Here is a 10,894-nt window from a genome sequence, read left to right on the forward strand (position 1 = left end):
CTGTTTGTTCAAGCATCCCATTTATGGTATATTCATGTCAGAATGGCACTAGGTAACCAGAGCAGGCAGAGATAGGAAATGAGGGAAGCTGAGAAAATATTAAGTAGCCCGGTTGGCCCAGTAGTTAAGTGCTCAGCTGCTAACCAAAAGGTCAACAGTTTGAACCTACCAACCACTCCATGGGAGAAAGATGTGACAGTCTGCTGTTGTAAAAATTTCCAGCCTTGGAAACCATATGGGATAGCTCTGTCCTACCCTGTAGGGTCACTATGAATTGGAATCAACTTGATGGCAACAGGTTTAACGGGAGAAGAAATTGAGAAGGGGCTTGAATGCCAGAAAGAGGAATATGGATTTAATTGCATAAGCTCTTGGGAGTTGCTAAAGAATTTTAGCAAGTAGGTGACGCAAACCAGATTTCCATTTAAAATGTGGAAGATGGATTTATGGATGGCAAAAGCTGGAAACTACAGTCCAGACAAGAGTTGATAAGGCCCAGGCAGGGATAGAGGAGGAAGGAGTTGGTTTCAGCCAATACTTGTTACCCATTGCAGAATCAGTTCCAAGTCACGATGACCCCATGTATTACAGAGTAAACTGCGCTGGAGGGTTCCTTTTGTTGTACACTTTATGGAAGCAGGTCACTAGGCCTTGCTTCCACAATGCCACTAGGTGGGTTTGAACCGCCAACTTTTAGGTTAGGAGTCAAGTGGAAGTCATTTTCACCACCCAGGAACCTTAAGTTGGGCAGTCTACTTCCGTAGTGATACCACCTCGGAAACCCAAGAAGGCATTGCTGTGAGTCAGATACGACCCTAGGGCAGTGGGTTTGGGTTATTTGGTTTGGTAGGGACTTTAGAAAATACTAACGAAGTAGAGCTGGCTATGGAGGCAAGAGGAGAGAAGAGTTGGCATTGATTCTGATGTTTCCTGCTTGGGTAACTGGCAGATGGTGGTGACATTCAAGGGCATGGGGAATGCAGGTTTGGAGTGAGGAGAACTGATTGTCTCAGCCCAAGGTGCCTATGGCTGTCCTGACAGTTATTAACAATTGGTAATTGGCTATGTGGGTTTGGAGGTAAGGTATGTGGGTCTGGCTTAGAGATGGATATTTGAGAGTTCTTTGCTGCTAATTTTCTTAAATATTAGAATAATTACAGAATAAAATACCCAGAATAAGGAATCACAACTCTATGATCTTTTTTTTTTTTTTTTGTATGTGTTCCAAATAAAAAAAAAAACAGTTAAGCCAGAAATGTAATTGTTCCTATTCCTAGAATTGGGTAACTGATTTATCTTTGCAAATTGTTCATTGAACTGTGCCTGTGGCTTCTTGCCAGTCCTCAATGAGATTTCTATATTTCTTAATTATTCAATTACTACTCATAAGTAGGGTTTGAAATCAAATGCATGCTGCTCCATAATAGAATATTCCCTGAACCAGGAGTACAGCAAAGGAAGTTTTCCATATTGGGAAACAAAGAGAGCAGAAGTGTAAGTTTCTGGTCCCCGACTCTGCCACCGGATTCAAGACCTGACTTTGACCTTGAGCAGATCACTTTTCTCTGAGGTCACTTTTCAGGTCTGTAAAATAAAAAAAAAAGTATTGTTTGGACCCCATCTTAGGGTAGTTGTAAATCTAAAGTAACCAAGACCATGCACAGAAAAGGCTATGTTGTGTGGGAAAGCCCTCTCCGCAGTTTGGTTATATTGGTTTCTCGCCCTGTGTGTTTCAGGTCTCAGCAGTTTGAGAAACCACTAGCTGGAAAGGAAGATTCTTCAGACAGCGACATGGCCACCACCCCAGATGTCAACACCAATTCTGACGCCCACCTGCCCTCCATTTGCCTCAAGCAAGTGTTCCCCAAGTATGCAAAGCACTTCAACTACCTGCGCCTGGTGGACAGGCTGGCAAATTTGTTTATCCGGTTCCTGGGAATCAAGGGGACAATGAAGTTGGGACCAACAGGCTTTCGTACCTTCATAAGGTCAGTGAGTCAAGCTCCCTCTGCCTTTAACTCTAGGCAGGGTGGAGTCTTCTGCCACTTCTAGCTGGTAGGATCTCTCGGTTTGCTCTTGAGAGAAGCTGTGGTTCTGGGTCTGTACCTTGTTTGAGGTTGGATTGGCCCAGTAGTTGGCACTGGGCCTGGAACATTGTTGAGTGAATTAATGAATGTTATGGGTGTGACAGGGAGTTCCTGGGTAGCACAAATAGTTAAGTGCTCAGCTACTAGCCCAAAGGTTGGCAGTTCAAACCCACACAAAGGCACCTCAGAAGACAGTCCTGGAGATCTGATTCTGAAAAGTCGCAGCCTTGAAAACCCTGTGGAGTAGTTCCACTCTGCACACATGGGGTCCCCATGAGTCAGAGAACAACAGTAGCAACAATGGATGTGACAGCATTGATTACTTTATGTTTGTGCTTAGAATATGTGCACTATCTTGACTGACATCCTTAAAATACATATAAATAATTGTCCGAGGAGTTAGATGGACCTTGTGCATCTTAAACAGGGGAAGGTGTTCTCCCAGTGGTACATGACTACGTGCTGTGGGTTCATGATGCCACGGTAGAAAAACAAGGCACATCTTTCCAAAGTGTCAATTTCAGCTGAGAAAAGTTAAATAATTCAGCCGATAAATAATTTAAGACATTTGTTCTGATATAAAAATAACATGGTTATATTATGGAGTATAATACAAAATTTGCATGAATTTTAATGATACAGCATGAGATAACAAAGAAGTTGTATTTTTTTCTGCAGCCTACAAAGTAAGCCACTGTCAGTTGATTTTCTGAGATTATTCATTAACTTGCCTCCACCCTCCGTGGCATTTCTGGGGCAGTGCTAACTGTGTAGCCCTTGGCAAGTTAGTTAGCATAATGGAACCTCAATGACTTCCTGCTATAAATGAAGATGAGGCTATCTGTGCCTCAGATAAGGAGCCCTGGTGGTATAGTGGTTAAGCGCTCAGCTGCTGACTGAAAGTTGGTATTTGGAACCCACCCAGGTGCTCTGTGGAAGAAAGACCTGGCAGTCAGCTCCCGTAGAGATTTCAGCCTAGGAAACCTCATGGGGCAGCTCTACTGTGCCATACGGGGCTGGGATGAGTTGAGATTGACTTGACACCTAACAACAATGTACTAGGTTGTGTGTGTAAGTAAGGTGAGCTGAAACTACACAGAAGCATCTGGCTTATAGTAAGTGCCCGATCAATGTTGGTTTCTTCTTGTAACGTTAAAAGAATTCCATGAAACAATTTATCTGTAAAGGGTCCTGCACAGGGTCTGGTAGGAAGTGGGTTTCTGTAAGTATGTGCCAAGCACATGGCTCTTAGTCCCTAGAACAAATGTGACTGGGCTGGAACAGGGAATTGTGGGTTAGCAATTCGTTAATTGTAACATATACACTTCAAAGAAAGTATCTGCCGGCGCTCAGTGTTGCTGTTGTTTTTCTCATCGTTGGTTTTAATATTTCTACCTTACACCTCAAAGTCACACTCTTCACAGTTTTATTCACTAAAGCAAATAATTAGAAATCTCAAGTGGGAAACCATTTTGTCAAACACTTTTCTCCAAATGAGTTTATAAATTCTAACTGCAAACTGAAAAAAACAAATGCATTGTCTTCAAATTTATTTGGTCCTGATAGGATGGTAAACAACAAAGGTATTGGCAGGGCTTTCGGCCATTCCAGTAAACTTAAGTAATGTTTGCACAAGGCTTTTGAGACGGGCTTTGTTCTCATTCCAGGGAAGAGGGAAAGCACAGTGGAAGCTCTGGGCACAGACAGGCTGGTTTCAGCACCAAGCGTCATATTTCATAGCTGTGTGGCTTTGGACAAATTCATTACCTTCTCTGAATCTCAGTTTCCTCATCTATAAAATAGGAATAATCTCTCCTGCCTTGTAAGATGCCATGAGGTTAGGATGTAATATCCACATAAAGCACCTGGCCCAGGGCCTCTTTCCTCAGAGCCACTTGTTAAATGGGAGTTTTGTGGTTATCATTTCCATTAGAGGAGTGAAGGCAGTGGGAAGGTTCAAGAACAGAAATGGGCACATGTTATAATTTGTCCTGAGAATACTACCTAACACCCAGGGCACCCTCTGACTCGTTTAGGAATTGCATTTGACTTGTAATAATAGACATCCATCTCCAAGTGACTTTAATTGTGAGATTCATCTCCTTTCCTATTGCAGGAAGTTTGACAATAGGGACTCTAGAGCTGATCAATGAATAACTCCACAATGTGATCAGGAACTCCACTTTCAGTCTTTCTGCTCCTTCAGCCTTAGCAGGTACTTCCAGCTGCAGGGGTGCCTTATAGTAACAAGACGTCTGCCAGAAATCCAACCATCATGGTTGAGTTCCAGGCAAGAAGGAAGAAGAGAGGAAAAGTAAAAGGCCCCTGATAGATGGGTCAAACTCCTTTAAAAAGCTTTCCTGGACTCTGTGTCCAATGATTTCTACTTCTGTCTTATTGGCCACTTCCATCTGCATGGGAAGCTGAGAGGCAGACTTTGTAACTGCATGTTGTTGTCCAGTATAGTGAAGACGAGGAGAATGGACATTGGGTAGGCAATCTTTGCCCCTTTGTGATTCTTGGGAAAGAACTTAGTGACAGAGGCCCCTGGGCATGAGGACACTGGAAATGTGATGGGACCCAGAAGAATAATGTGGTAGGGAAACCGGGTGCTCGTCTCAGCACACGTCTAGGGACCCACACTATCTGGAGAAAAATCAGGAGCTTGTGGGATAACCCCAGCATCTGCACCATTGCACAGAGGAGTCAACTGGAGACCAGAGAGAGTGGATGGATGGCTTGGCTGTATGTGGACTACATCTTTGGGTGCTGCGGGGACCGTGGCCCTGTGAGATTTGCCCTGCTCTGTCTCAGCTTCATGTTGTAAGGAAAGTGTCTGGTTTGACCTATCAACTCTTCCTGAGCACCCACTCACAGGACATTGGAATGTCACAGGACATTCAAAGATAAATAACGGAACCGTGCCTGCCCTCAAGGAACTCTCAGCCTAACAATAGGAGAGAGTGAAGCAATCATTCGGGCTATCATTTGGCATAGTCACAGTGCACTGGTCTCAGGTCTCCCCAGTGCTCAGTGTAGGGTTGCTGCATCTGCCTGGTGGAATCCGAGCAGGGTCCCAAGAGGAGGCAAGGCTTAGACTGGTTTAAATGACAGTTTGCCCAGCAGCAAAGTGAGGGACACACAGTCCAGCAGGGCTAAGCACCGGCGAGCAGCTCTCGGGGTGCTCACATTCAGAAGTCAGGCAAGGTTTATCATCGAGGTTAAATTTGTGATGAAAACAGAAATGCTTCCTTTTTACTCCTAATACACTTCTACTAAAACAGAGGTAGGGAGATTTGAAAAAAAAAAAAAAAAAAATAAATCTAATGCCTTTAGGGTCCAGGCCAGTTCTGTGTTGCTGGCTAAAGAATGGAGGGATGGGGGGCGGGGGATGGGCACAGCAACCTGGACCGCACATGCCCTGTCTACAGGGCGGCTGCTGGCCTGAGTATCACCAGATCTTTGAATTCTTCAATAAAAGCTAGAATTACTGATTTTCTTTTGGTGAAATCTCCATATACGTATATAAATATTGGCAATACAAAAAATAATTTTTAAACACTGTGCGAGTTGAGTCAAAGCATGACTATGCCCTCTGGTATAAGGGGAAGGAGGTACATGTTAAGAGGACTGCTATCTTTCTACACGATCTTGAAGAGAAAATAGAATTGAGAACGGTTCTAACAGAGAAGATCCCTACAACACGGTCCAGCTGGAACTGAATGATGTCAGAAATACAGCTACGAATCTGTCTGTATGCAATAGGCTTTATACTTTTCCATTCCTTTGTTTTCTATAATCAAGGGCATTTGCATGGAAAACTGATTTGGGAGATGTTAGAGACTATTAGGTCCTGCTGCCATCATTCCATCAATGGCCTAGCCCTGTCTTCAGGTGAGAATAGGCTAGCAGAGCAGAGGGACTCAGACAATGAGCCTCTTTCCTTCCCTCCTCAACCACCCACCCAACAAATGTCTTTAGGATTAAGGATGCGGAGAGAAATGGAGAAAATATTGCACGACTGTTACAGGTTTTTCCTTTTAAAATGTACCAAAAGATCCTGATAGCAACTTAATCATAAAAAAAAAAAAAAAATTATATTCTCTGCTTTTAAATTTATTTGACTATGTTCAGCCTTGCTGGCTAAATTTAACAGCAGGCATTTTCTCTTGCTAACAACGATCCTCTCTCTCCTTTTCACTTTGGTTTAAATTTTGCCTCCTTGTGAATTAATAATATTTATGCCATATGTTAAAGTGAACCAAGTGCTCTTCTCTGGAGCACTGCGCAAGAGACATATTCGCAGGCTAGATAGACACTCCTTTCCGAGCTCCCACGCAAACAGCAGAAGTCGAACTTGGCTTTCATCCGTACTACCCACTCTTTCTCTCCGAGTTCCTTGAAGAGAACTGGAGGGAAGAAAATAATAACCATTCCAATTGCATTCATTTCCAGTGTCCATCTCTGTAATGTGCTGCATAGATCAGCAGTTTTAGGAGTGAATTATGCTAATTCCAGTCTGGCCATATTCTATTTTTCTTTTCCACCCAGAAGTGTGAAATAATGAACTGTCGTTCTCTTGTCTACAGTTAACTCTCTATCTAACTAGCTTTTCGTGTCATTTCCTCAGGAGGCACATAAGAGTAGCACATATTGCCATGAATTAAGCTCCTCTTTTTTCTTCCTTCCTTTTTTTTTTTTTTTCTTTCTTTTCCTTAATAATTGCTGGGGTTTTTTTTTTTTTTTCTTTCTTTTCCTTAATAATTGCTGGGGTGTGGAGGCTTCTCTTCCCCGTGAAATAGAAATTATCTGATTGATTCTTCAGCTTGACAGCTTTCTTTGAGGAAAACGCATTTTTGTGCTTTCCCTTCCACTGGGTTATTAACTTGGAGCATCCAGTGTCATTCACTAAGGACACTTTTTCCAAATGTATCCTACAGCATCAATTTGCATATGCAGTATTTTCTATTACCGTAGCCCAGGACTGAACAGTTTGCCAAAACCAAGTTTATTTCTAGGAACTGGAGGCAGCCTTTCCCTGCACCTTGAAGTTTGGCTTCATGGGGGCGATTCCACTGTGAGACCCCAGACCCCTGCTCAAACCTTTTGTGACTTCTGATCCTGGGTCTCCTTTTAAATGACCGGATGTTTTTTCTCTCTCCCTCGTTTTCTTTTCGGATCATTTTTCTCATAAGGAGATATTAATATGCTTCATAATGAGGAGCTGTAGGGGGCTTTATTTTCTAAGAGGCAACATGGGGTGGTGGAATGTTCTGGAACAGAAATGCAAGGGGCCTTACTGCCCCTCTGTCATTAACTCCTCGGTGCCTTTAAAAATCTCCCCTTTCTGTGACAGATCTCTTTCCAGCAATATTGTGACATGCTATACTTGCCAATGACATTTAAAAACGTAGACCTTTTAAACTGGAGTTGCCTTTCTCTCTCCTCTTGATGTTTACATAATGACTTTTGGTTTCTGTTTCTTTTAACAAATATTGATCATTTGTTAGCTTTCGACTTATAGAAGCCTCTCCAGGAAAAAAAATAAGCTCCTTTCCTCCACAGAGAGGGATGAACACAAAAGAAATGCTATAAATAGGATTTTATGGAGTGAGATAAGTTGCTTTCTAAATTTCCCATGAGATGTCAGTAGTTCTTAAGAGGAAATGGGGGTAATAATTTTAAATCTTTCTCCATTTGGACTCCTAATGAACTTGAATGATTTGTGATTCTCTCCTATCATGTGCCCCTATTCCTTTGGAGAACATTTCTTCACGCTGCTTCTACATCATGGAGGAAGGGTGGGTGCTGTCATTTGGCATGTTTCCCTATGTGCCAGGTACTGAGCTAGTCCTTAAATAGCCTTGTATGGTGAGTAGCCTTATTCTAATTATACAAATAAGGAAATTTAGATGCAGAGAAGTGCAGTGGCTTGCCCAAGGTCACAAAGCAAAGTCAAGGTTTATACTCAAGTATGTTTGACTCCAAAACTTTTTTTCCCCTAGTACATTTCTAGCCTATTCATTCTTAGGAACATGCCTGGCTTCTCATGTTACCATATTTCTTGGATTCTTGGTTCATTGCAGAGTGTAACCTTCTTTTCATTAGTCATTTGAAGAAGTGTATCCCAGGGCATAAGGGGAAACTCTTGTCAATGTTTAAGAGCTACAAGGATTCCTATTTTACCCCAGACTCTGGGACCACTTACCTGTTGAGAGTGGGACCTAAGACTCAGCATCCCTCAGTGGGTTGAAAATACTGCCTACATATGATGGACACAAAATAAATTCTGTAATGAGTAGAAAGATGGGTGAAAAATTTATTCCAAAGTTTTGACCCTTGGATTCATTTCCTATTTGAGTTCATTGGGAATGTATGGTGACCATAGGCACAAACCTGGGAGAACCTGTCTCCATGTGAACCTAGCCCCCCACCCCAACCCGTAGCCTTGTATTCAAAGCTTCTCAACAGGTGCTTTCTAGACTCCAGCCTTCCTGGCCCCTAGTCTGAGCCTTTGTGTCTTGAATTCTGGGTTCTTCCTGCAGCCCTAGGCTGGGCTACCTCCCACTTCTCCCCAAAGCTCCTAAACCTCTATCCTTCAGGGGAGCACCAGATGGGAATCCCAGCTGTGTGATCTTAGGTAAGTCATGCCCTTTCTCTTAAGCCTCAGTTTAACTTTCATTGAAATGGGGCTTAGGATATTTCCCTCATAGAGTGATTATAAAGATTCAGAGAGCAGGAAAGGGCATTGGCATATAGCTGGTGCCCAAGGCATGCTACAGAATCAAAATTCATTTGACTCATTTCCTGTCTACTGCAATCAGCATGGCTGCCTCCTTTCCCTGCCCCGGTAGCAGATGTTGGCAATCATCTGTGTTTGCAGGTATCACTAGGAAAGATGGGTTATCTTGGGAAAGGGCTAAATGGAAAATTCTCTTAGGTAAACCATGGCTCCTGCCAAAGGTTTGACACTTCTATTTTCTACCTGTCAGGAAAAAAAACAAAAACTATATGCCAGTGGTCAGTTAGGTTTCCCTTTTTATACTCCATTAACTCCCGCAGCAAGCCAGGCAGAGCTCCTGTCCAATGGTGAAGCAGGCAGCCCAGGGAACACTGATATGATAATTAGAGAGAATTTGTAGCTTTGGGAATTAGCAGTGCAAGTCATCAGAGTACCTTAGGAGACACTGGAAGCATCATTGCCAGCAGAACCCAATAGAGATAGCCATCTTGGTGACAGGTGATGTGAAAAGCTCTGCGTTGCTGACATGTTGTTACTGGGGCTCAATAACTGTGAGCTGATGTGCTTTGAAGTCTGCCACGGTGACTTGTGATTGAAATATGGAGCCGGAGCCCAGGAGGAAGCAGGATATGAATTGATGGCCTGGGAGATGTGGGAGGGAAGAAAGGAGGGCAGTGGGGAGCGAGAGAGTGCTCAGTGCCCTGGCATGTGAAGAGCCTCCGCTTCCTGTCAGAGCTGTGTAAGGCACACACCCCACCCCAAACATTAGAGATGTGTTTGAGTTTGAAAAGGGGCCTCTGAAATGCCCAAATCCTGCTGACCAATCAGCTTCTTGCCTGTGAGCTTCCTATGGGAGTTATTCAAGCAAGGTATGATGACAAATGGGAAATCAAAGTATCACTTTATCATTAGCTAGGGCAACTCATGTGGACACATTGAAAAAGCTGAAAGCAGCGTTGAATGTCATTCAGCCAAACTGACAGAATTCCAGGACAAATTCAACCCCCTTGGGACTCACCTCTCATCTTGATCCGTTTCAGAAGGGTGGTGCCCCTGGACTCCCGGACAAACCAACAACTGCCTCTAGGCTAAAAGAGAATGTGAGCCCAAACACTGACTGATGGTTCTCATTCCCCTAGAAGGGACAGGGTCACTCACCAAACTGTCAACCTCAGACAGACTCTGGGGCCAGGATGGTTCTATCTCTGGAAGAAGGAAAGGGAATGAGGACTAACAACTGTCATGTGCCTACTATGTGCCAGGCACCATACTGAGTCCTTGGCATGCACTACCTCATCTGATGTCTACAGCCATCACGTGGATGGGTGTTTCCATCTTCATTTTAGAGACCAGGGAAGCACAGAAGGTTTAGGTCAATTGTCCACAGTCATACATCTAGAAAGGAGCAAAGCCAGCATTTCAAGCCTGGGCTTTTGGATGTCTAATCCATGGATGTTCTGGTATATGAGACAGCCTTCCTACACTTCTAGACCAAAAGCAAAAAGAGGAGGAAGGGCGCTGCTAAATATGCCTTCTGTGGCTTGGATGAGGAGCACCACTGCTGATGTTGGACTGAAATTCAGATTATTTTGGCCCCTGCACCTAAGCAAGCAGAATACCTGGAGCTCAGAGGCCCACCCCTGCTGTCCCTGTGTCATTTCCTGCGGACACCCCTGAAGTCAGGAATGAGCTCCGAGGCTTCCCCAGCCATGCGGCGCCAGCCACATAAGGGGCCATGGGCCCCACCTGTGCGCTGTTTTGCTCTGTCGTCAGTCTTGGGCTTCATGTGATTTGGGGCCTATGGTAAAATCTTCAGGTGACAGATTGAAACATGGGCAAAGAGCAAAGGCCTTCAGCCCTTGGCGGTAGGTTTGGTCCCAGGGACTCATCTGGTGAGCATTTCCGGTGGAGAACTGCCCTGGACAGAGAGTAATGGCTTCAGCCTGTCCTGTGGTGTCATCTGAGAGACACTGTCAGCTGCCCCGATGCTGTCAGGAGAACAAGGCGCTGCAGCTCAGCTTTTCCTCTTTTTTCCCAGAGACAATCAATATGAAGATGAAGATAT

At 44.0% G+C, this 10,894-nt stretch overlaps 1 protein-coding gene across 1 annotated transcript in view; it reads left to right on the forward strand.

Moving 5' to 3' along the window:
* TTLL11 (tubulin tyrosine ligase like 11) overlaps nt 1-10,894 on the forward strand; it is a 336,895-nt gene that overhangs the window by 295,435 nt on the left and 30,566 nt on the right. The window contains exon 7 of the mRNA XM_007936749.2: nt 1,737-1,988. Within this exon, the coding sequence (XP_007934940.2) occupies nt 1,737-1,988 (252 nt within the window). The remainder of the gene's footprint in view (nt 1-1,736; nt 1,989-10,894) is intronic.

This window comes from Orycteropus afer, unplaced genomic scaffold (assembly GCF_000298275.1).
Source record: "Orycteropus afer afer isolate SDZICR_OR568_19922 unplaced genomic scaffold, OryAfe1.0 scaffold00037, whole genome shotgun sequence".
NCBI classification, from domain to species: domain Eukaryota; kingdom Metazoa; phylum Chordata; class Mammalia; order Tubulidentata; family Orycteropodidae; genus Orycteropus; species Orycteropus afer.